At 36.4% G+C, this 27,517-nt stretch overlaps 1 protein-coding gene across 21 annotated transcripts in view; it reads right to left on the bottom strand.

Annotated features, from left to right (window-relative positions):
* Window positions 1-2,012: 2,012 nt before the first annotated feature.
* The window catches only part of KLC4 (kinesin light chain 4), a 56,837-nt gene continuing 31,332 nt past the window's right edge, over window positions 2,013-27,517 (bottom strand). For 7 of the 21 annotated variants that reach the window (XM_087931967.1, XM_087931960.1, XM_087931943.1 and 4 more), the window contains 6 exons: window positions 22,481-22,548; window positions 21,153-21,261; window positions 19,210-19,368; window positions 4,878-5,002; window positions 4,053-4,110; window positions 2,013-2,884 (listed from right to left, as the gene is read on the bottom strand). In XM_087931967.1, coding sequence (XP_087788093.1) covers window positions 2,807-2,884; window positions 4,053-4,110; window positions 4,878-5,002; window positions 19,210-19,368; window positions 21,153-21,261; window positions 22,481-22,548 — 597 coding nt within the window. In that variant the 3' untranslated portion in view covers window positions 2,013-2,806. Of the gene's footprint in view, window positions 2,885-4,052; window positions 4,111-4,877; window positions 5,003-11,932; window positions 14,757-19,209; window positions 19,369-21,152; window positions 21,262-22,480; window positions 22,549-27,517 lie in introns of those variants that run through there. The other 14 variants (XM_087932000.1, XM_087931994.1, XM_087931983.1 and 11 more) reach the window with 3 other exon arrangements.

The raw sequence follows: 27,517 nt of genomic DNA, 5'->3' as shown, positions 1-27,517 counted from the left end.
TAGGTTCATCTTTTAAGTTGCATTACTGAAATAAATGAACTTTCGCACGATATTCTAATTTTTCGAGTTTCACCTGTAGTATGTTGCCTTTTGTAACTGACAGATGGAAAGTTTGTCAATGCACAGATTTTCCAAGTGCGGTCCAAGTTCTTTTGATATGGCACCCAGTGAACCAATAACTACTAGAATCATTGCAGCTGGTTTATGTCATTGACTTTCAACTTCAATTTTCAGATACTTTGTGATCTTGACACTTTGTGATCTTGTCAATTGTCTTTGTCCCTAATCCTAACCTTATTCCTTGCTATTGCTACATCAACTATACACACTTCTTTTCAACAAGAGTTAAATCTGGTGTTATGTACCCAGATTTAATCAGTTTGTATTTAGAAGTTCCACAGTACTTTAATCTGCTCATTTTTGACAAGTTTTTCAGCTCTGCCTTCCCAACTATTCATTACTAGCAGATGATTTTTATAGCTGTACCAGTGAATCATTTTGGCAACAGTTATGTCATTGTTTATAATACTTTTGTGCAATCTTCTTGCACTAGCAGAGTATATGACTACTATTTCTTTTGCTTCTTTGAACAATCTACATTTTGAATCATTTGATGATTTTTTTTGGCTTTGATTGCATTAGTTCAAATAGCTAGCTCTTGAGCAGCCAAAATCAATCTTCTTTTTTTAAATGTAATGTTTCAGTTGTAAGTCATTGTTGGCTTTTAACTTTATCCATTTTCTCTTTGATTATTTCTAGAAATTGACATATAGTGCTTTTCCTTGCCAGCAATTTATTCATATTTTTATTATGTTATTTTGGTATGTTTTGTTTCCTACACATTCACATTTTTAATTTACATCAGCGCTTGTTTTGGGGTGTTTTTATATAATCAGCCAATGCATGTATTTCTTCAAGAGTTTGACTTGAAGTAAACCTCTATTTCCATTTCTGTGTAGAAAGTATAATCTATCAATATCATTATGGAAATATAATGCATAATGAATAGTCATTTGCTTTCTTGTTTTTCAGTCCAGATCATCCAACTTGGCTTGTGTCCAATTAATAATTCCAGCAGGGTATTATATCCAGGTATGGCCCAGGTATTAACAGCATTGATAGCGCTTCCACCATTCAATTTTGTCTTTAGCAATTTTCTTTTTGTTTACCAATTTTTTATTGTTTACTAATCACATTTTTAATTTATCCATCCTTGATGTTATCCAACTGTAGGCAGCCCTAAAGAGGCTTTAAAATGATGGTTCCTGATAGTTCAAAATGTCCATTTGCAATTTAAATTCTATTACTATTCATGTTTTTACCGTGACTTATTACTAAGGTAGCACCTATCTCTACAACAAATTCCATTGCTATATCTCTGCTAAAAATTCTTATAGTATTTCTCAATGACCAGATTTCAATTTCTGGTTTTTCATAACACTTCAGATTATCATTATTATATATGCAAAAATATGAAATCATGGCTGCTCATTCTTTAGATAATAGTGGCTTTCATTTACATTGAATTCTTCCCCAGGACCGAAGGTATCATAACTCTCTTGGTGTAATATATACAGAGTAATTGACAGATAAAATTTTTGTCAATGCAATTATTATTATGGCTGGTCACAGTATTATTATTATTATCATCATCATCATCTCACCTTTTAAATATGCATTTTGGTCAAATCAAGGCAGTAAACATGCCTCATAATCCTGCATCCTGTTTTCCCCACAACAACATTCCTATGAGATAGGTCGTACTGAGAGAGTGACTGGCCAAAAGTCACCCTCTCATAGAGGTATAATTATGACTTGTGTTCAACAATGCAGATGTTTATTCTTGCTCTTCTCCATAAGAAAATGGTAAAGCGCCTCCATTTTTCTCTGCTACAATTATGACAGTTTTTGTGTGCCCAGTACTGCTCTTTCTCTTATTCTATTGTCATAGCTGTTATTCAGTGAAGATAGACGTCAAAGACAGATGAAATGAACTGGAAGCATCTGGCAAGTTTGTTTCTTGTGATCAATCCTTGTGATCATTTTATTAAATTAAAACAACAACAATCAGAAGTGAATCAAGGGTAATGTATGTCCATTGCTTTGTATTACCATTGTTCATTTGAAGACAGACACCAAGTCTGCACCAGTCAAGATGCAGACAGGGCTTGTAGAAAGGAGAGAGAACATATATTTAACCTCTGCAGAATCTATGTGCCTCAACTTTATCCCTTACACAAAGTAATTTCCCACAAAACTTCCTGCCTGCTTCAGAAATTCAGGAGCAACTATTCTGATTTGGAAAGGTATTCATCATAAAAGGCTGCAGGATGAAGATAACGGTTGTTAGAGTGCAAAAATAAATTCAACTAAGTCCTATCAAAGTCAAGCCTAGAGGTAGGCACTGAAGGAATAAGTCAGCATGAGAATCCAGCTGGGGATGTACTTCTCCCAGCAGTACTGTGTAGTGGAAATGTAGCTCTTCTTAAGGGAGAGCTATGTCTTTGCACTTCAGAGAGCCAATACTTCATGTAAGAGCTCTTGGAGCACATTCTGTGCAATCATGAAAACGCAACCTGGAAAGTGCATTCAGCCAGGGTACAAAGTCCATGACAAATTACTGAAGAGAGCTTCCTTATCTCATCTGGCAGTGGCTCCACATTGGTTAGTACCATCCAGAGTGAGAGCTCTATCAACGCATAGCTACTCATCAACACGAGAATATGGTAAGTTGTGAAGAGGTTGCAACTGAAATATCCAAATAATAAGAGAAGCAGGTAATATCTGAAATGGCAATAGGGTAGATTCAGTCAGAGGTATGAGAGGAAAGATTCACACTGCTTGCACTGAAGCCTCTACTCGCAGCTCGAAGATGTTGAGAACCCTGAAAAACAAATCCTCTTTTTATGAATTTGAATCTGCCAATCTGTACAAGTCTGTCTCCCAGTGTGCATTTAAAATGATCTATTGCATGCTCAAATTTATATCCAGCAAAGTATATTAGACTGTAAATCCTGTATTTCCCAAAGACGGTAAAGGAAAATATCCTTCCTTCACAATCTCATATCATCCCAAATCATCACTCATCTTATACAACATAATCTTAGGTGGTTGTCAGCAGTAAAAATAATTTTTAAAAAATGGTAGGGAAAAACACCCCCTAAAACCTTCCAGTGCCCCCAACCACAATGCATTTCCACATATCCACATGGCATGTTTCTGGTCCAGCCTCACACATTTGGAGAAACGCCCAAGTCTTTAAGGTTTTTCAGAAAGTTGAGAGAGTAGGGATCCGCTAGATCTCAGGAGAGGGTGTTCCAAAGGGCAGGGATGGCCCTAAAGAAGGCACATTGCCTAGATCCTCCTACATGTCAACGTTTAAGGGAAAGGATCCGAAGCACAGCTACTCTAGTGGGAGATGGTCATGCAAATAATTTGGCCTTGTATCATTCAGGGCTTTAAAAATGATGATTGGCAACCTGAATTGCACTGGAAAGAAACAGCAGGGATTTAACTTGTATGAACAACATTTCCGAATGTTCTTCAAGAGCAGCCCCATGTAAACCATGTTGCAATAAACCTGAAAAGATTTGAACTAAACATATGAATCTTTGAGACAAATTCCTTTTTCCTCTTTCCCTGTCTTACGCATACATACTTCATTCCCTATGTTTCATTTTGTGTATTCCTCTAGCATTATGCCATAACCTTGCATAATCCAGAATACAACATCTATTTGAGGAAGGAGGTGGCAATTTTTCAAGTTGCTAAGATTATCATCTCAGAAACAATCACTTGGAAATTTGTCCACAAGTTCACTCATTTTGTAACTATCTGGAAAAGGGGAGCATTGAAACAAGTTATATGAAGAAATGAAATAAGGAATAAATGTTCATGACTAAAAACCACATCCAGCCCTTAACTGAACATGCCTCCTTTGTTTATCTATTTGTTTTCCCTATTCCTTCTCATTCTGGGATTAGCAGGACAATAAATGCAAAAAGTATTCATTGTTACTACAATTTAGGAAATAAGGCAAATGATGCTCTTACCTGGAAAGTATCCTCACTGGATTTATTCAGGTAGTTCAACGAAACAGCTCGTTTCATGCTAATAAAGTAGGGAGAAATAAATTATTTTTACTGCGCTGTCTCCAGATTTACTTTTGCTTTGATCCAGATTAATATTAAACAAAACAAAAAATCAAAACTCCTGTTTTAGTTTAGGGGGGGTGGGAAAGCCAGAAGAGAATATTCAAGATTACATGTCTAAAGCTGAAAATTGATTTCTTGATTGTATCAATAAAAATTAGGAATTGTATCTTTATTTATTCTTGAAATGAATGAATATATGGTGGTTTATAAGCTAGCATCATTTTATCAGAAAGACTTAGAGACATACACTCTTCTCAATAGACATGCTGGGATAATCATGATGGTGGAAGTATTGTAATTTAATCCATCTAAAAAATATTACAATTGGAAAAGGTACCTTAAACAAATGGGAACTAAGAATGGTGATGCCATTTTCTATAGAATGGTATCACCATTGTAAAAAATCATGGGAACTATGTGGTTCATAGTCTTGTCATGTCATGCTTTTAAGCAATGACATTGAGAAGTTTCAGAAATGTGCCTTTGCTTAATAAATATAACTCATTCTAGTACAGCAAAGAAGTTAAAGCACTGCAATCAGCCTATCATCTATTACAATATAGGCCATCTAGAATTGTTAGATTATGTGTCACACAAATACATTAAATAGAAACTAAAATGTTTTTTTATTGCCAATTAAAGTTGAGTTATGCAGTCTATGGTAAGGAAAGGGACAGGCCTGACAGGCAACAGATATACATAAACCCAAGAAGTGCCTCCTACTTAGTACTACGTGGGTCTAATGGGCCATTCCCTTGAAGTTTCTTGACCAGAATATCGCTGCTTCTTCTTAGCATATCTCGAATTTTTCCTAGCGAACCAGTGCGTTGAAGAGCACCAGTACCATCCTGGAAAGGAAGATAAAAATATGACGAGATGGTGGATGAAGCCTTTGTATTCTAGAATATAGAATTCCAAATTAAATTGTAGTAATAGCAATATACTGAAGTTTTGCCTTAAAAAAAAAAGGTAACAAATACAGGTATACATCTCAGTTTTATTAAACTCTAAATTAGTTTATACACTATAAAGCATGATTATACCAGACGTTTTCTTTGTGTTGGAATTTTCTTCTTTTTGAGGACAGTCATTTTTTAAAAAATGTTATTTTTTCCCATAACCTGAAATACAATTAGCTAAAGATTTTCTCCCTTGATTCTACTGGATGGACAATGTGGTCTTCAGATTTGCATACCACATTCCACCAGTATGCTGTTTTAAAGAGACCTTCCTCCCACATACATCTGTAGGGGAGTGATGTGTTTATATGGTTCTATTAATATAAATATATCCTGGGGGAAGGGGAAATGGAGATAGCTTTAAGGTCAGTAAAGAAATTCATGTTTGTATATGTATGTGTATATGAGAGTTTTCTGAAAGTAAAAACCAGGTCACAAAAATTCAAGGCTATCTATACTGCTATATGAGATAAAATTTGTATCCCTCTCCAGATTTTCAAGCACCCAGTTTCCTAGTGAGATAGTAACACTTATAGACTTATATACTGCTTCACAGTGCTTTACAGCCCTCTCTAGTGGTTTTACAGAGTCAGCATATTGCCCCCAACAATTTTGTGTACTCATTTTACCCACCTTGGAAGGGTAGAAGGCTGAGTCAACCTTGAGCCTGGTGGGATTTGAACTGCCAAATTGCAGTCAGCAGTCAGCAGAAGTAGCCTGCAGTACTGCACTCTAACTACTGTGCCACCGAGGCTCATGATGCTACAGATGCAGCAAGTATTAACTGAAATCAAATAGGTGTAGTCTAGCTCTCTATAAGTCTGTGGAGATTCTCAGTCATCCAGGTCATAGTTGTCCCAAAGGTGCTTTTTCAGGAGACAGTGGACTTCTGCTCTAACTGGACGGTGAGGAATGGAAGGATTTATATTCTTTGCAGACAATTGGTCATTTGCATTCTTTTAAAGGGTCACTGAGGCCAACTGGAGGTTTATCTGTGTCCTCAGAGTCATATGAGCAGTGCAAAAGTGTTGGAGCCTTCTTGGCTGCAGAAAGTTTTCTGCCCTGTGTCCTTTCACTGTGGAAGACATGCGCAGGCTGTTAGCATGGATGAGAAGCAAAATGTCTTCAAAGAAAGAAGCCAGCTGCCTCCTGAAAAAGCACCTTTGGGAATAGGTCTCTGTAGTCTTTTCATTGGTCGCAAATACTACTGTGAGAATTTCATGTAAAAAGAAAAAGAAATCTGGAAATCTTATCTGCTCCAAGTTACTTTAAAAATTTATCCCTATTTCAATTATTAGTTTGTTTTGCTGGCATCTAATTGTTGATACAAAATATTTTAATACTTCATATAAAAAGAATATGCTGTCTTAAGTGGTTTTCAAATGGATTTCCCAGGGAATAAGGCTGTCAATAGCTATGAGTCATTATGTTGTATATTTCGATCATTGGGCAACATTGGTTGCTAAGGAACACCATCAGGAGGAAACTATTGGGCTCATAACCCAAATCTTTCTTAGTATTAGATAATCAGGAATGTTAAAAAATAGGATGTGATACTAGATTTTGTCAGTTCCAACATAGTTTTCAGTTTATATTACTTTTCTACCTCCTATACAATACTTTATATTACTTTTCTATACCACATCCTATGCATTTTGTTTGGCTTTTTCTCTGTGGTTTCATAAGGTTGAACGTATTATCTCTTATAGTGGAAAAGACAGGAAGTGTTCTAGATTTTTAGATCTAGTAATTAGATTTCCAACTGATAGAAAATGAAGTTACTATTATTTCCCAAAAGATTCCTTATACCTCACATAAAGAGTGAGCAACAATCTCATTTTTTTGTGAATACCAATATATGCAGTGTATGAATTTTTCCTTGGTGTCTATGAAGTTTCTGGTCTCATTCGATTTTTAATTAAAATTACAAGAGTTAAAAAATGCAAAACATGGGCTTTCAGCTTCAACTTTATTTCCAAGAATGCCTCTGAACACATATAGGTAATTTTTTTCAGAACAGTAAAAAAAAATTACAGTATGCATGAGTCCAAAAATAAAATGTAAACTGTGTGATAAGAAGCATGGAGGACAGGATAAGAGAGAAGGGCTTACATTCACTTGCTAGCTTTTTCTAGAGAGATATTTATGGGAACATATTTTGTGAAAACTCAAATTCAAAGGATACATGCTTTCAAAATACTGTGTACCCATCAGCCCCATAGACAGTCCACTTCTGTGTTGTGAAGAGATCTTGTCTTCTTTAATTCTAATATTGCACCTTTATTAATCTAAATCAACCACATCTTCCAAATCCTGAAGTGAAAATAGTAAGTTCTCAAAAATAAAAATCTCTGTTCAGAATGAAGAGATTCTTCGGTATACACTATCTCCTTCCAGAATACCAGGGAAAGCTAAATGCTTCTAAAACAGGCTTCTCTTCTGAATTTTAAAAAGTAAAAATGCCACATCAGTCCTCTTCTTGGTGTTTGCCTTGATTTCACAGAAAGCTATGAGCTGGAGATAGACTCAGGCCCCTATTCTTTTACAGTTAACTTTTTAAACTCTTGTGTTCTCAGTGCTGGAGAAACACAAATTCATAGTCATTAGCTGAAACCTTGAAGAATTATGTTATGTTACAGATTAATGTAAAAGACCGTTGGTTTCACACAATCTTTTTTGAGTTCTTAGATTCTAGAACTCATGCCCATGTCATACTATGATATGAGTCAAACATAAGGAATGCTGAAAGTTGTAGTTCAACATCTAAAAGGCCAGCAATTCTCTGTGATCGATGTGTGCTTAGCAGTACACAGTGCAAGTGGTAATACATGTAAGCAGCTGGAGGCAAAATCAATGTGAAGACCATTTTGACTCCTATAGGCTTCCATGGAGATGATGGGGCATCAGTAATTATTTAATGGGTTTTTTTTTTAATCACACCTTTGCTATGTTCATAAGTAACTCAAGGTGGTAAAGCATGACTAACACTCCTCCCCCTTTTCCCCACAACAACTCTGTGAGGCGAGTTGGGCTGAGAGACACTGGTGCAAAATCACCCAGGTGGCTTTCATGCCTAAGGCAGGACTAGAACTCAGTTTCCTGCTTTCTATCCTCGTGCTTTAACCATTAGACCAGATTGGCTCTCATGTGGTAATTATTGCCCAGAATACTTCTCAATTTGATACACTGTTCCAACATATGATTATTCTAATAGTCCAGAAAGTGGGAAAAGCACCAAATTACAGTGACTGATGTTCTGGTAGGAATATACACTAATGGATCCTAGTTGCCTAGCTCATGTTGGATCCTGCTGGAATTACAGCAGCAACAGCAGCTGTGAATGGGCTTAAACTAATCTGTGCAGTTACCCATTCAAATCAGAAGCTCCTGAGAGAGAGATGAGATTGGCTATGCTCACATATGTCTAAATATGTGAATTCAGTCCCTGTCTATGGTTTATTCAGCCAACCAAAGTTTAGCACAGTGTATAAACTTGGCCATGGAATTTACAAAGACAGTGTGATCTATGTAATCTGTATTGTTTCATTTAAAAAGGCACCTCATTACTTGAACATTATAGCACATGCTACTCAACCAATATCAGTTGTGCAGAATTATAGTTTGTGCTTGGAGAGGTGTTTACATGAAGAAAACATCTTTACAGATATTCCATCCAGTTTATATGCCACCAAATGCATTCAATACAAAATAACTCTTACTGGATAAATGTTGATACTTTGATGAAGCAATGACCTAGAAGTATAATTAATCATAGCTAAGCTGCATGGTGTAGATGAGGACTTTATTCCTCAACAATTTATTCCACTGGAAGAATTCACATATTTTTTGTCTGCCACCCAGAGCCATGTGCAATGGGTGGTTATGTAAATTGGACAAAAAAATGTCCACATTTTTAGCAGATTCAGTATTTCAAATCAACTATGCATCTTTTTAAAAAATAAGTTTTACATTTTTATATCCCAGACATGTGATACGTGAAACAAAAATTGGAATCGTGAAAATCCTTTTAAAAATATTGGTTTTCTTCTGTGGAATTAATATGGATAGGAACAGGCATTCTACAACATTTGAGAAAATATTCTACAGCAGGGGTGTCAAACTGGCAGCCCGTGGGCTAGATGCATCATGTGCAGGCCACGCCCACCCCAGCTCCGCAAAGGCAAAAAAGATCCATCACAATAAGTCACATGACACAATTCAATTTGGCACCTGTGTTCTACAGAGATGAGCAGTAGCCTAGTGAGACATAGCCTGAGTACTGTATAGCTTTTAATGACCCTAGGCATTAAAATACTGTTTTTTAAATGTTCTCAGTTGTTTGGAATGCAAAGGAGCATTGTAGAGGAAAAAAACAGATGCTAAGAAAATGTTTTCTACATAATGTATTCATATGAGCCCTGTGAATCAAGGTTCATTTTAAAAGTATCTTTACCATTTTACCTGCCATGGAATTTTTTTTTCTTTTTATTGCTGTATGCATACAGATATAGAGAACAAGTTTTGTATAGTGGTTAAGGCACCAGGCTAGGTACCAGAAGCTTGTAAGTTCTAGTTCTGTCTTAAGTGCAAAGGCAGCTCGGTGACCTTGGGCCAGTCTCTTTCTGTTTTAGGAAAGAGGTAAACCACTGCCAAAAAACTTGCCAAGCTGATGTAGTCACCAGAAGTCAAAAACTGATTGTTGAAAGACTAATGGAATAGACCAGATAATGAAAGGCTACAGGAGATATTTGTTGCCCAACAAAAAAAATTAGGTTCCCTTTTGACTGATTTCATTCTCCACAGTTGAAATAGATGAGGTTCTTAATATATTAGAATGGTAATAGAGTTTGTACATATCTAGACAAACATTTTGGCAAGTAAGATTCTCAAGGAAAATGTGAGTTGCTTTACTGCATGGGACAAATGCTTTATTCAGAATAAGAGACTTTTGAAGCCTTGCCCACTCTCTTAATAAAATTAATCTAGGAGTTTTGAGATAAGACTGTGAAGAAATCGGTCACGGAAAATAGCATTTGTGTTTTGATCTTGTCAGGTTGTTTCCAACATTAATCATCATACAAAGATTACTTATGTGACCTTAGGTAGTGATGTGTATTGCTTGATAAAAATACAAATGTGTTTTTGAATCATATTTTAAGCAACTCTGATCGAACTGTAGTGATCAGTCTAAAGTGATCGTGGAAGTAATGGCCACCCATTCTGGTATAGCTATTATATTCCTAAAATAAGATGTAGATCAGTTCTAAAGCACACTGATCAATTAAAAGTGGTCGGTTCGCACAAAATACAGGTAGTCCTCAACTTATGATCACAACTGAGCCCACCATTTCTGTTGTTAAGTAAGAATTTGTTAAGTGACTTTTGCCCCATTTTACGACTGTTCTTGCCACAGTTGTTAAGTGAATCATAGTTAAGTTAGTAACCTAGTTGTTAAGTGAATCTGGCTTCCCCATTGACTTGGATGGTGCTTTAAAAAATTTATCAACTCCATACAGTCACTAATTCCTTGGACTATCTCTTGGCCCTATCTCCTTCCTATATTTGATTTGTAACTCAGTACTCGTTCTCCACATGAATCACTGAACCATCTCAACATACTATTTTCATATTGGTTACTCACTGCTGAGAAAGTGAATCCACTTTCATTCAGCAATCATTGACTGAAACTTTTTGTTTTATAGCAGACATCTTGTACAGCTGTTTCCACTATAATCAACTCTTAGGTTTCTCCTAACATACCTAACTCACTTCCACATAATGAAGTAGGCAGAAGCACATTGTTATACACAATTGTTTTTGCTCCTTTCAGCAAACCTTCATTCCTTGAAACAGACTGCACACTATCCACAACTCTTCTAAATGTTATTTACGTGTCTTAAAATTTCTCCACTTATTTACCCATTTTAATAACAATCATAACAAAGTGTAAAAGTTCATCTACTTGTTCTAGTTTTCCATTACTTGTGTTTAACTTGATTGTAACACATCTCAGGTTTACATTTTGGAAGAACTCAGACATTTTGCAAGAAAAAAATGTATCAGTACTTTCATATGCTTTTGCATACAAATATCTTAATTATAAAGATTAGATGCACAGTTGTATTTTTACATAATTTCCCAATTATAAATATATTTTAATTACGCAGCTAGGAGAAAATAAACATTAGCCTGTGCATTATTCCTAAAATTTGCTTTCTTGTGGGAAGAAACAGTATTTGGGGATACAATATAGTCAACCTCCTGAATCTGATACCCTTCAAATGTATTGGATATAAACTTTCACAAGCTGTAGCAAGCAGAATCACAGAGTGCCTAAGTATCTGGAAGTGCAAAGTCCAACATATCTGGACTTTAGGAAGGGGAGATGGATATGTAGAAAAGGGACATGATTTATGTTATTGTTTCTTGAAGTGCTGTTCAGTGTCATTTTCTCCTAGAAGACTAGAATCTCAGACCCTAAAAACATCCTACAGATACAGCTTTCCAAAAACACATCTTTTTAAAACTTTCTGTGTTTCCTTTCAGTTTAGAGAGTTATTAAATTCCAAGCTACTCTATATAAGAAATGACTCTCTTCTAAAGGAGGTTCATCTCTCTGCACCATTGCCATACAAAGCATTCATATTTTAAATACAAACACACATGCACACCTGTTTACTGACCTTCTAGTGAACAAAAAAAGAAAAACACCCAGATTGTTTGTAGTGTACAGTAATGTAAATATTTATGTTTGATGAAAATAAATTGGTTTAAATAAAAACAGACAGCGTATGGAAAAGAGGCACAAGGAAGCAAAGGTTCAGGTCCTTCTGCCTTTAATTAGAGGTGAATGAGTTCACAGCGACAAGGAAAGTACCATGTAGATCTCAAAGGCAGAGAGTAGAACACAGAATTTCAGCCTCTCCTAGACAGCGCGGTAAAAAGACTTGCAGATAGGCCATTGCAACAGAGAAAGTCAAGCGGGAATGAGAGAGCTGGTCACATTTTATGAGGAAGATGCAAGAGCAGCATCTGGGTTCAGCTCCAGGGGCTTCTTCACTGGATCATCAGTTACCTTTCCTTCTTGGGCGAGGCAGAGTCATAACAGCCAATGAAAGTAGGGGAAGGTTTTTAGTAACAGATCACAAATATTGCCCACCTCAGCCATAGGGTAAGACAGAAGCTGCCCTGATTCAGGTATACTTCTTTCCCGAAGGACATAGCCAAAAGCAAAGGTTTCACCACAGCTCCACAAGACTTCCCAAAGGAGCTGCATAAAAAATATTTCAAAACTCCGCCTGAGTACAATCCTCCTGGGTTGAATGGTCTGGTTTGTTGCTCCTCCAGCAGGAGGCAGGCATGGGTACTTCAAAAAGCCACACAAAATCATCATGCCATACTTTTTATTATTCAGTTCCATTTTCCAGCACTCACAGCTTCAAAAACTATGTCTTATCTAATGCCTAGTCTAATTTGTAAACTTAACTAATCTTTTCTTACTTTCAGAAACCAGCTGTATTCACAAAGATATTAACCTACATTAATCCCTCCCCTGTTACATACACACAGCCTAAAACTACAGTATGATCCACAGACAGGCTGAAAAAAATCTTCCTTCACATATGCTTGCCCTGGAGGTAGATTAAAGCATCAGGCTATCTCTCAGAAATGAAACCCCCACACGCATTTTAGCACCAGTGTAAATAATAAAGAAACTCACTATCTTAGAAACTAGATTCATAGCCTAAAAATCTTAACATCCAGTTTTCTCTGGGTGAAAAAGAAGGCTTCTTTCAATATATCCCCAGATCTCTAAAATGGTTGCTTTCCTACTTTGCTATATAGAACATGTCACTACTTTGTTCAGATTGGAATATCGTCAGGTTTTTTTTCTCCCTTTCTCAACAATTTTAAGTCAATGTATCCTGTTTGTATTTTGGAGTCATATCCCCACTCTATAAAAATATTATAGCCTAATTCCTGAGGGAATCAGCCTTTCCTCCTCTGCCCAGAACCTGTCTTAGCTCACTCTATGGCAACATGCTCATCCAAAGACAACTTCTACATGGTGGTAATCCCAGACATCTGGGAGGAAACAGAATTAAATGTAGTTGCGTTTATTTGTAAGAAAACACAAATAGGGAGGCGCTATCTACTGAAAATCCATTTCTACTAGAGCCTTGTCTTCATCTGTAAAATTCCTCCAGAGCTCAATCTCAGTGGGCCAACCTATTCCCACTTTAAAACTTCTGCCTTCTATTGTCTCTGCTCCTTGTTCTTGCATGCAAGACTCCTTGCTTCATCATTCTCTTACAGGGCGTGCAAATTCCTATTTTCTTTTCTGCTCACTTGACATGCTTCTAAATAAGCAGAGCTATAGTGCTACATTATCACTTAACACACCAATCTTCTATATGCTTGCTTTGTGGCATTTGGCTGGGGCCACACATGCAATGCATTGTTAAAAATTTACATTAATGAGAATAAATTTGGAGATGAAACTCCATCAACTATCCCACCCCTCTTGCTCTGTGGGCAGAACAGTAAGGAAAAAGTGGCAGTCTCGCCATCTTTTTCAGCAATTACTATTCCTTCTGTGAGAAAGGAACTGTGGGAGAAAATTATTCCCAAGGTTGTGATTTTAGAGAAGCATTTTCTTGTGAAATGCTAGCATTCTGAAGTGTAACAGGCAAAGCAAATGCCGACTGGGATTAATCAGTCAATGACTTAATGTTAGCTCTCTGAATAACGCCTTCTGCTGTTGTCTTTCTATTTCTAATGCCTTTGTTTATCCTATTTTCATTTTTGGGAAAGCATGATTTAGAGAGAATGCACAGCTCAAGCTTTTGTCTCTAATCCTTTTATATCCTGAAGCTAAAGGGCCTCGGATACCAGAGAACACAGATGAATTGTTTCTGTGTCTTTCTTTATGGGCCTCTGGACTTAAATACTGCTTAAGGTAGAAACCAGCCTTGTACAATAGCAGCAGTGAGCTTTCAAACCATGTTGCCATCAATTAAGAGCATGATTTATTCAGCCCATTCATCCTTATCTACAATTTAAAGATGGGGGGGAGATATTAGGGTGTTTGTTTCTATCTCTTAATTATGTACTTTGTGCCATTGAAGAAGGAGGAAGAAAACGGAAGCAGCATGAAAGATCAGGAAGGGGCATATTGTTCAAATGAAGGCAGCAAAAGGGGAAGGCAAGTTATAGGAAGATGGGCAAATGTGAATGTAGTGTCCCCAGAGTAGGGAACAAGGTCACTCTCAAACATCAACCTCTTCCCTGGTTAAGGTACAGAAAAGAGAACAAAGGAAGCCACAGGGAATCCTGGAAAAGTCCTGTTCTGGCAGACAAAGGAAGTGGGGAGAGGCCATCTTGTAGAGTTTCTTCCTGTTCTCTTGCTGATTGGTGCTGTAGTAGAGCCGTGTGCAGCCAGTTGAATATTCTTCTGCTGTGTTCCTTGGTGCTCACTTTGGATGAAAGGTTGGTTTGGGATGGGTGTGGAGTCCTTGATGAGGAAAGCAGGAACAGTGGAAGGAGGGGAATGGTTTGGAAGAAAAAGTCCAAAGAAGCTGCACAAGCATCCAGGTGATTGTGTTGGAAGGGAGGGGGGAGAAGTCTCAGGAGGCATTTAAGCCTAGTGCACAGAGAGGAGAAAGACACAATGTACAAGGCCACGGTGAGGATGCATAGTATCCTGAAGAGTGACAGTGAGGGAATAGAGCTATATTTTAACAGTCTAGACAAGGAGGCCAAAGAATTATGGAGGGGTAGAAAGTCATATAGAAGGTCTTAACAGGATTTACAAATCCCTTTAGCTAATGTGAAAAATGCTTTGAAAATTTCAAAATACAAACTTTCTTTAATCATGCTTTTGGGTAGAAACACCACTATTTGACCAGCACAATTTTGGGGTAAGAATTAAACCTATTACAAGGTCCAATACACAGCATGGCCATGTAAGGGAAAACTCTTTTATTTATTCCATGGTCCCACTGCTTCAACCAATCAAGCATGGTGTGGAAGAGGTAGAAGAGAAAAGAAAGAAAATTAGTGGCAAATAATAAAAGGATAAAATGTTATTTCTCAGAAAAAAAAACCCATCTCCACAATCTCAGCAACTTAAAATGGATAATTTGGCATAGGAAAAAAATGTATTCAAGCTGGAAAAAAGAAAGCCAGGCATGTTCTACACAAGCAGCATTATGAAAAAGCATGACACTGTTTCAGACAACAAATATTCTACCAAAATTGGTAGAATTAGACTTTCAAATGCAAGCTAGAGGAGAACAATTATGCAGAGGAATAAAAAGATCTCTTCACACCTGCAATCGGAAAGAGTCCTATGTAGTCTTGATGCATGTGTAGAGCATGCCTTAAGTTAGTTCTTAAAAATATGTAGTACAATCTAGATCGAGGTCACCTTAAAATGCTAGTGAAATATGAGTTGGGTGGCTTCCCATATTCAAAATAAGAATACAGCACAGGAGAAGAATGTTAATTAACATTTTTTCCCCTTGGAACTATTTCCTAAATAATCTTCCAGAGCAGTTATTGGGGGACAATTACTTCCCCCAATCCAAGATCCACCCAGAGAAACTACAGTTGGCTAACATTTTAATTCAAACATACATGAAAACTGGGAAAATGCAGTGCATGAAAAGCTGATTATTAGCACAAACGTTTAATAGGTTTAATGGCTAAGGTCACATCATTTATTTGTTTTCCTCCTTTATGTTCTGTTTATTATGTGAAGATATTTTTAGCAACACAAATAGAACCTTTTCTTAGCCACAATCGGCCAATTTGTACATTGTAAAATTTGCTTTCTTCTTTCTAAAAGAGCATCCTACTCCCAAACAAAGGAAAACAGGAAAAAAAAAACCCTTGAACAATAAGTATTCATTAGCAAAATGAAACTGGAGATGGTAAACTGGCAGTAATACATAACAGTTTGCTTCTTGGCAATGACAACTTCATATAATAGGATCATTCATGTGGGGTAATCTTTCAGAGTAGGGCAAGAGGAGCTCTTTACATACATGAAATGGCATAATATTAAATTGTTATATTGTTTTACCTAGCTCATACCTATCTGGTTTCAGATTTTAGCTATCTAAGAATATTTTACTGAATACATTGGGAGTTGGGCCCTATACTTTCATGCATTAAAAACTTCCTTTGAGGCTGTTGGAAAATATAGACAAGGGTTGATAGGATTCAATAGTTTTAGCTGGGGACTTTTTAAATCTGAGAATGTCAATCAAATTTGAACCAGCTGGGGAAAAAAGAATAGAATGCAAATATAAGAGCTTCATAAGTGTAGATCTAACTGTCCAAGGAAGAGATAGAACAAACAAGTGAGAGAGATTAAGATTAAATTCAAATCTACAGCCTGAAGTTCAAGTGAATGTCTTGATACTTTAAATATCATGGGCTTATGGGAAAAGTAAATCGGGGTTTAAGAATTCCTGTAATTAAAACTGTACTGAGCTGTAATTATAGCGATCCATTTGTTCACGCTGACTCATGACCACACCATAACTTCTGCTGGTGCTGAATAATCTGGAAAATACTCAATTTACTGGGGGGCAATGCTACAGGATCTCAGCATTTTGCCATTCCAGTTAAAAGTGCGATTACAGGAAATGCATTTTACGGGTGACTGGAAAGAGTGAGAAAGATTTCTTTGCAACAGTTTTCTCATCTCTGTGAAGAATCTTGATAAGTTTTCCAAAATAAAACCAACCCAGGTTTTCTAAACATGGTTTGAAAATAATTGGATTAGAGGTAGATACATGGCAGATACATAGAAGGGACTTTTTAAATTCCTCTTAAAGACTTGGGAGAGTCTGGGAACAGTTTCAACTCATATTTGTGCATTGTATGGATAAGATAGCATATCATGTTTCCATAATATAGCATAGATATCTCATATGGTGCCACCAGCCTTCCATTGGAGGGAATGTTCTAGCATATCCACAGCCTTATCATCATTTGAGGCTCAATCTAAACAAGATACTTTGAAATGAGGATTCCTGGAACAAGATTATAGCTTCTGTAGCAAATAAAGTGGGCAAGAACATGGGATGTAGTATGGACACTACATCCATTCAAATAAAGAGGAAGTTATCATCTGAAATTACTTGCTTTTTCACTAGGGATGATGTCTACCCTGAATCCTGGAAAAAGCAAACTCTAAAAGATGCATGCAGATAATCCTTCTTTACTCAAGCATAGAATAACTAAGATGAATCACACACAATTGAAGCAGATAAGGGACATTAATCAAAGATTCAAGAAATGTAACCTTTAAAGAAGAGAGTAGTTCAAAATGTTATCTATGCATTTTTATAAATTATATATTTTGTGTATCCTGGGGCAAATAAAACATTGGTTTTTCAGTTTGAAAATAACTACGGTACTAATAGCTATGGCCTCACCAGTATTTATGATATTGTTATGTACTTCCTATTTATTTTATTTATCAAATTTAGAAACTGCCCTTTTCCTCACACTTTTATTAGAAAAATGAATTGAAAGAAGAAAATATTATATACTTGCATTTAAATGTTTTTCAAAGATCTTACAATAAGAAGAAACTAAAAGTGGTTAATTCAGCTGGTCTAATATATATCATAGGGGTTTCCAGTCCAATTGGAAAGTACTCTTTATAAAAGAAGCAAAGGATAAGTCTTTAAGGTCTGGAATGTCATATATTGCTGTTTTATGTAATTCTAGGAGGCTCAGGTATTTTTTACAGCAAGTTTTTAAATGTGTTTCTGCTAGGTACAATCCACAATCAAGACTGCAAGACACCTGGATGCTGATTGGCTGTCATGGCAATTTGCTTATGATAGATGGGGAATAGAGAAGCACATGCAGGTATGGGATCAGTAGAGTAGAGTGTGAAGAGTTAAGGAGCAATCAAGCAAGTGTTTGTTAGTATGACCAAAGCACAGAAACAATGAATGATCCATTACCACACCTCCCACAATTATTTGAGATCAAATTATTTGCTGCTCAATCTGTTTTTAAAATAAAACCTAGAAAAAACATATCAAATGTGGTAACATGTGCTAAATGCCTACTCTTTCCTCCCAACTCAAGTTTTTGGTTCCAAAATGTTAATCAAAATACCCGTCTCTGAATTTGAAAGGTGGAACCAACTTTGGGGGACAGAAAAGTAGTAAACAAATTTAGTTATGTTTTTCATCCAAAAACTAGTGTTATACAGATTGATTTTTTTCAATCAATATCTGGCTTCCTCATTTATGAACTGAGTGTAATGTTACGACACTGGAAGTGAGACCATTATTTTTCAAGGACTAAAACTTTTTGTGATATATTCTGAGCCAGCTCAATAGTCTTCCTTACTTGGTTTTGCAACATTTTGCTGTAATGAAAGAAGCTAATCATCACGCTAGAAAGGGCAGCAAAGAAGAAGGGTAGAGGAGAGTGACATCTACTTTAGCACCTCCTGTAACAAAGGCAGACAAGTGTTTCTCCACGTGTATATCTTATGTAACAGTGAATATATGAATAAGATACAGGCAGCCTTTTGCTATTTTGAAGAAAATAAAATTTGACCCATTCGTTCCACCTCTTTTCAGTATCTTGCAACCATTCATACGTACATCTACAAACACTGCTGTCCCTATCTCTGTACCAATTTCCTAAAGTTATCAGTTTATCTGTAATACAGGCCAAACTATAAGTACTTCCTCAGACATCACTTTTCTCACTTTCCCTCTCCATTTCCTACTGTGAAACCATAGTACAGAAGGTCAAAGTACCTAAGATCAGTTACTTTTTGTTCTTTCATTGTCATCATCATCTTCTAAATACTCAGCACTTCTGAATTATTGGGAAAAAAAACCAGGCAGGACCTTTCCTGATTCTACCTAAGTGGCGATAAGAGGAATGGGCAGAGATCATGCAGAAGAATGAATGAAGGTGGGCATGCCACGACAGGCTATCAGCTCCCTGAGATGCCAGGGGGCAGCAAAGAAGCATAGCATTCAGGGAGTCACTGCCCCCTGTCTCTCTTGGCTGGATTAGGTGGCTCTTGATGGTGGACTTGTACTTACCCCATTCCATTCCACGCCCATACTCACTTCCTCATTACCATCTGTGATATTCTCATATTTGATGCTGCCCCCCAGGCTGTCTCGGCTCCTCCTCCTCTCAGAGCCATCGCCCTCTTTGAGAATTTCCACAACTTTAGTCTGGTTAATGGGGTCAATACCCTGCAAGAGAAAAACAACCATAAGAAAGCAATAATACTCTGGACATGGTTTTGGCAAGAAAACAAAGAAGGTTTTCTGAGCCGCTTTGAGAGAACAAAGAAAGCCAATTTGGAAACAGAGCCAAATCAGCTGAGACACTGTGGCTTGTCACTTTCTCTTAGTGCAAGGGAGGGGGCAATGGCACACCACTTCTAAAAAAAAATTGCCAAGAAATCTACAGGGACTTGTCCAGACAGTCTCTGAAAATGAGTTCTGACTGAATGGAAGAAAAAAAGAGAGAGAAAGGCTACAGTCTTCCTGGTCACCACGGATTATTGAATATTCTGCAGCAAAAGAAAAGATGCTATTCTTTAAGGAAATGTTGCTGAACTAAAACCTGATTTAACAAGGAAGGATTAAAGTACATCCAAGTTATGTGCACTTGCGTATAGCTGCTTTAATCTTGTTTTAACATTTGCTTTTTAAAGCGAGTGAACTAGAAGCTGTAGTTGTCATTACTTACTGTTATGTTCAAAACTGAGAAATAAAAATAACTTCTAAAAAGAGATACTGGAAAACATGGTTTAAAATCAAGTTGTTTCCTGGCTTGTTTTGAAAGTCATTAACAGGTAATTGTGGGTTAACTGATGTTTCTTTTCCCATGTAGAGAAAAAAAATGAAGCAAAAAGAAAAGGGGCAGTTTTTGGCTATATGTTAAGCTTGTAGATATCTGGGCTTACTAAGCCTATTCAACCCATTAAGAAAGGAATGTAATGTGTGGAAATTGTAATCATTTCAGTATGTAGAAATTTGCTTTAAAATGTTTGCTTTGAAAAAATAAAAATGGAAAATAGAGTGTTCATAATACTGATTTTTGCACATTAAGAATTCCATTTCATAAAATCTCCCTTGGAATATATAGAGGTCAGCTGATATCCTGGAAATATAGGAAATGGCCATCAAGAAGGATAATAGACAGGATCTAACCAGCTGCAGCAGAATAACAGTACAGCATCAATGAGTCTCAATGTTAGTGTAAACCAGTTAGCAGACTATATCTTTGCAGCTGGCTTCTTTCAGACTAGCCAAAAAACAAAACAAAACAAAATAAACCCAGACAACTTTGTCTATGCTCTGTGGTTTTTGCTGACTAAAGGGAAGAACTGCTATTAAGTTAAGCAGTTTCAACTTTCCAGGAAAAAGAAGATCACACTAACTACATTTAACCACACCACTGTGGTTATTATCAAGAAAAACTCTAATAGCATTTTACAGTTACAATTTCACCAGACTTCAGGCTCTTTCAAGATGCTTTGAAGATACCATTCAAATCTGAATTTTCTTTCCTTCCTTCCTTCCTTCCTTCCTTCCTTCCTTCCTTCCTTCCTTCCTTCCTTCCTTCCCTTTCTCCTTCCCTCCCTTCTACCCCTCCCTCCTTCCCTGTTGGATTCCCACAAGACTCTTGGTAGTTTCACAAGAATACAATAAAAACATAACATATCCAATATTCAGTAAGATTGTTTTTTTAATTCACAAAAGAAGTATAGGAAAAATCAATCCAGAAAAGCAGGCACCAAGTCCCAAACGCTTATTTGAAAAAATGGTTTTCAACTGCTCTGAAAGGTGGGTACAATTAGGCCTAATCTAATTTCTATGTTTGATTCCAGATTATATATATAACCGCAACTTTTTTTTCCCCTCTGGAATTTATTAAATTGAGGATAAAATAACTTTTATATGGAAGACTACCTGTTCTCCACTTTGTACAATGCCAGCATTTTTTTCTGGGTCACTATCGGCCTCACCTGTCTCCTAGAACGCAGTGCACACTCTTCTAAAGTTTCCGCAGCCTCCAGTTTGCCTTGACGCCTGTATAACGCACCCAGGTTCCGCAGAGTGGTGTTCACTGTAGGGCTGAGGGGCATTCAAGAAAAAGTAGAAAACTGAAATTAACAAATATTTCTTTACCTTTGGAGTAACTTGATCACTAAAGCCCAGGTTATCTTTGATGAATGAATATGCCAGTCTATAGAGCTCCTACAGTTATATTACTGTATTTTCATTGAAGACAAAACCTGATACAGAATGCATGTGAGCTTATATGTAATGAGGATACTACAACAGTAGCATCTTTTCCTGCACCCAAATAGCTGCCCAGGCAATCATTTTTGTTCTGTGGAAACAAGATGTGAGGTGGAGGTTTGCAAAAATTAAGTATCAACATGATAATTGTATTTAAGGGACATGATACAACTCCATCACATCCCCAGCCTACTGTGGGGAGTTCACCGATGATAAGGTTCATGAAATGGTCAGGAGGGGATCTACTGAATTCCCACTGACTACTTTAGATTGCTGTGATCACCCAGCTCCATTGCTTAGGTACTGGACATTCATTTCAGCTTGGGCTGCAAGAGACACTAAGCACGTGGCATTCATAGAGCAGACGTGTCATAGTTTATTTTTTCGGTCACAGGACTGAAAATCTAACAAAATCACAAACAATATAATCTGTTGGCAGGTCATAGAAGGTGTGCATGGGAAGAAGTTGGAAGGAGCTCCTATCTCAAATGATTTTTTAATTTTTTTAATACGTAAGAGAGCAACAGTCCCATATTAAAAAAACACCCCTCCCAATATGGCTAGTCAGTAGAATATAGGGGAGGCATGATATGAAGTAGAATAAAGAAGAATGCATGCAGCTTGTTCTAAGAGGGTTTTTTTTTTACACTCCTTTTGAACTCAGGATTCTGATTCAAATGGCTTTACAAAGCAGTCCACCCATCCCATCCCCCCAAGCTCTGAATCAGAAGGATTTAAACCCTGTGCATGTCAGAGAGGATATACCAGACAGGCAGCTCCTGAAAGGGGAGGGGGAGGGAGTGGGGTGAGGACAAAGGGTGCCCAGTAAAGCTGCTCTATAAAGTAGCTTGTCATCCTCTGCTTTCAGTCATCTGCAGACAAATGAAATAGAGCATTCCTGTCCTCATGAACCTATACATATTTTCCCCCACCTTCACATTTCTTGTCACCTTTGCACATTCCTTTGGTGAACAAATGTGGAACACAAAGGATTCTGAACCCTAAATTAACACAAAAAGCTTCAGAAACATAAGCAAATTCCACGCCTTACCTGCTGACCTTGCAGGCCTTGTACCAGCCACCATATTCTGCATAGGGGATGTTTTCTCCATGTTTACTCTGGAAGAGAATTTGGCAAGAGGGAAAGATTTATTAGAACAATCAGAGTCAAGAGTGAGTTTCTGTTTCTGTTTGCATGCATGGGAGAAATAAAAAAAACCAATAATGCACTTAACCCTTGGCAGAGAAATAAGCTTCTCTAACTTTCCAACTAGAAGAAGTTTCCTTTTCTAGAGCCCTCTGCTGTGCTGGATTTCATCTTTCAGAATCCAAAGCCAGCATGGGTGGCAATTATAGGAACTGAGATATGACACATATGAAAGAAATCAGGCTGAGGATCACACTAATAAGACTCATACAAGCATGATAGTATAAATATGCCCTGAGGATGGGCTCCATCTTGATCTCAGAAGAAAAAAGTTATCTGGAGATGAGTTGTATGTCTTGACCAAGTAGATAATGAACATTTTCCTGACATACTTAGTGCTCCACAGCAAGAGCTCTTAGGCATGTTAATGGTATGAAAGCATTCTCCATTCTTCAGAGGTCAGTATGGCAGGATTAAAATTTCCCCCCAAATTTCCCATGAGATACTACAAATGCTGATTTGCAGCAAAACTCCAATTATGAAAACAGACGTACAAAGATAAAAATAAGTATGGCAAAGAATTTGATCATTAAGCTCATGTATTATAGGAGTGCATTTGAGAGTAGAGATACAGCCTAACAAACCCACCCCCCAAAATTAGTAGATTGTGTGGCATAAATTGATACTTAAAACAAAGCTGGTTCTCTTAGCTTCTGCACATAAAACATTAAAGTTATATAAAATGTTTTGATGAGAACATTTTCTGCTCAGACGCATATCCAGTTGGTTGAGAAACTTGTGGGATTTTAGCTAAGCACGCAGCTTCCTTTAAGCGTGAACTCGGGGCATAAGAATCCTGTCATGCAACTTTCCACTGAAATTATACCTGAATCACTGACAATTGTTTGTACCCTTAGCTTTTTCTGAAAGGACTCCAATTCAGACATCAATTCCATAGCTTACAACTTTTATTTTCAGAATGCCCTCAGGCAAGGTGATTCCCTAATAATTGGATGCTTCTAAGCCTGTTAAGTGTAACACTGAAATGTCAAATATATTGGGCAGATAAGTTAGAAACACAGGTAGTTGCCATATAGTTCTATCTAGCTCAGTTATTGACTGCAGTTGTTCAGGGCGTCCTGTATGGAGTTGCTAAGGACTGGATTTGGGAAGTTATGTATGTACTCTGACATGCATATATTATGAAAATGAAATCAGGTTTTGTCAGGAAACCTAGATGTCAAATTCCATTTTTGAATCCTGTTACAAGCCCAACAGGACCAGGACCCAGGTAGTTCATAAGATGTCCTCCCACTTGCTGGGACAAAAAAATAATAAGAGTGGATGTTACCTTTATTGTGTCATGTTTGCTCATTTAAAACCTGCAATTAATTCTATATATGTTTCACTTGGCTGCTTTCTGAGTCTTCAGTGCAGGCAACATCTTTCATCCAGAATCAAATATTTTATTTTGATGATGTATAATATATTAACATTTTTAAGTACACACAATTTAAATAAGCTCTCACATCTTTCCCTCATAAAATAACTTGATTTTCAGCTACTCCTCTGTAGGCCAAGCAGTATAGTGGCAAAGGCAGATCAGAGCCTATATATTTCTGCACAGGACACCAAAACGTACTTGCAGCTAGATATGTGCTATTAAAAAAATCCCAGGGTAGATTGGAAGGAAAGGAATTTGAAGAAAAAGAACTATGGCTATCAACAATACTCAGCCTTATTCATTGCTGATTTGGGACACAAAGTCAGAACATTGCGCAGAGAGGGCAAGGAGCTGACACCCACATATTTTTGCAATACATGTATTTTTTCTCCTCAGTTGATTTCTGTTCTCCATCTTAGTAGCTTCATAATACCAACAATCTTCCAAGATTATAAATGTAATAATTACAGTTATCTTCAAAACGTTTTTTATGTATGACTCAGAACCAAACCAAATTAAACACTGTATGATTAAATGAATGCAGAATCTAGACAGAGTAATTCATATGTAACAAGGGGAATTCCAATGGGGGAAAAAGTACAGTAAATTTACTTGAATAATATAGAGAAATTAGTATAGGGCATTTTACCTCTCCTACACAATTCTCATCTCAATAACTAAAATGGATTTTTCCTTCTTTAAAAATTATTGGGAATTTAACAGTCAGGTCAGATCGTTTTTTTCATATTGGATGGCTGTGTTGTAAAGTGCAACAATTTTGGTGAATAATTTATGCCAGAATGAAACAAATCCTAAAAGCTGAATTTCTTTTCAATCTATTTTTTTTAAATGATCATTAATTTTGTATTTCCACAAAATATTCAGAAGTTGCATTATACATGTAAGTGCTGCAAGAATACTCTATACTTCCAACTAAAAAAAAATAATTGCAGAATGGCTAATTAAGTTGTGAGAATATGGTTCAATGACCAAAATAATTTTGTAATCTCAAAAATAAATCTGTGAATTTTACTCAAATTGGAAACTGCTCTAAGTATAATTCTATATGTGGGCCTGTGCCACATCTCAAATTAGTGTTTCTCTTAACAGAGCATTCAAAGTGTAAGTTCTTAAACCAGAACAGATCTTCAGTTGCTTAAAGTTTATTGTAATTTTTTATTTTTATTTTATACTGTGCTGACCACTGCTGTTAATATTTATACATTGTTGGATTATAAAATGACTCATTATTTTCCATAAAACTACATATTCTGTTATTTAAAACCAGTGAATGACATTTTGAAAAAGATAACCTTATTCTACTATACTTGAAAATTAAATGTTTATTCACTATATGTTTATTTACTCCTCTTTAAAAAAACTTAATAAAATGTAATTTGAAAACCCCACAAGATTTATTTATGTAACATTCCAACAGGAATTGTAGCTAACTATTTTGATTTTATTTTTACAATTCCCAAATTTCCTATAGGAAATGAAATGAACAGAAATCCAAGCTTTTCACATTTATGTGGAAGTAAATTCCATATGTTTGATGGAATTTAGTTCTGTTTGGGACTGCATCATATTTATGATATTACCAGGCTATATAGATTAAATGTGACAAAGGCAATGCTCTAGTAAAATGGTTTTTATGCCCTTTAATAGTATGAAACAACCCAAAAATCAGGTAGTCTAGTGGGAGAAGACATTCAAGACAATGGAAACTAAATAAATACATTACTAAAATAATGCTCTATTATTCCAAAAACAACATACAATCTAATTTCTTTCTACTGCTTGGAGATATCTTTTGGATTATCATGCTAAAGTGCTCTATCTCATTTCTGTGTTTAAGAAAAAGTGATATAACTTAGCTGTTAGAGTTATTAGGTGGAAAGTTTATTGTTTGCATCACATAGGGGTACTTATCTACATAGACAAATGGACGGATATTAATATCTGAATATTTTGCATTTGTTTTCCTAAATATTTCTCAGAAATATTTTCTAGCAAGATAAATACTTCACAATAAATCTAACTGTAGTTGTTCCACTAATTGCTAAATACTGTTCATCTGTTACCTTCTTCCAAAGGATTGATTTATATGGCATTTTATTAAGCTTCAACAAATGACAACCTAAATTCACTTTTGACAATCGGTGAATCTGCTGTTTATAAACCTTTTGCATTCATAACAATTGTCTTTGTTTTTCCTCTCCTTATCAAATTATCCAGTTTGCTTTCTGGATGGCATATGATTGCAAATCCCATTAGTTGTATTCAGGAAGAAGGTGTCAATATCATGTTTCATGTAGGCATCTTTTTCCATGAGTTTGAAAAATATGACATAAAAGGCTGGTAGAAGCAAAAGTACCTGAGTACTTTAAAATGATCAGAAGATAAATTGATGCTTGCTAGTATAAAATGACAAATGCATAAAATCACACAACACAAAAGAGTCCAAACCAATCCCTTGAACTCAGAAGGCTTCTGATTTAATGGTGTAATTTTTTTTCGTATCAGGAAAATTCTCACACATGCCAGAAATGAAGAAAGATCTTTTTCCATTGAAAATTCAGGGAAAATCAATTCAAAACTAACAGTCTTTCAATGAAGAGTTCTTAATTTCAGAGACTTCTCAGCATGGGTACAGTCAGCTTTCGTATCCAAGTCAGCAGATAGGATATATCCAAGTTAACAAATGTAACCAATGAGTAGTAACAAGGCACTGCTAGGCAAAAATTAAGAACAGCTGACACGTTTTAACTAGTACCACTTAGTACACGTGTATGAACATTCACATGTAGTCCTTTTCACCTCTTTTAAACCACCTATTTGACAGAAAAGCAATGTGCAGAAAGACATATGGAAAGCAATAAGATAAACAGTGCTAATTCTTTTTAGCAGTGATAGCAATGATTTGGGAAACTAAGTACTGTAAAGTACTAAAATCCAGGAAATAGATCTCTATTTTTATCTACTACTGGAAGCAGTTATCAGTCACTAGATTAGATGAACAACAACAAAAAATCCAATAGCTTTCACAAGACAAAAACAGAGAATGAAGTCATCCTGCTTGAGAACTGCTATAATGTATTCAGTACTTTAGCCCAAAATGTCCCAGAAGTTTACCAAATTTCTATTCTATTCTTAGTACTGTATCAATGATTGTACAGAGTGAGGTGTAGAAGTTCAAAGCCAAGGACTTTGGATTTGTTGTCGCTCTAGTATGCAGAGGCTTTTCAACTTAGCTCTCCTCCCAATCTAGGGAAACATTAATAATTAACTTTTCTAAATCTGAGAAGTTTAAAGATGGCCCTTCAAAACAGCAAACTTTAGCATTCTGCTTTTGAAATGTCTGTGGCCCAGAACCTGCTGATATCCCTTCATCGTCCATTTTCCAGTACGTCCTAAGGAATCCACTATAACAAAGAAAAAATATGCAAGGCATGGGAAGAACAGGACAAGAACTGTTTCTGAGGCCTATTGGCCCT

This window comes from Pseudonaja textilis, chromosome 1 (assembly GCF_049901715.1).
Source record: "Pseudonaja textilis isolate UNSWEBS1 chromosome 1, rPseTex1.2, whole genome shotgun sequence".
Classification (NCBI taxonomy): Eukaryota; Metazoa; Chordata; class Lepidosauria; order Squamata; family Elapidae; genus Pseudonaja; species Pseudonaja textilis.
This window is presented reverse-complemented; position numbering and strand designations above follow the sequence as displayed.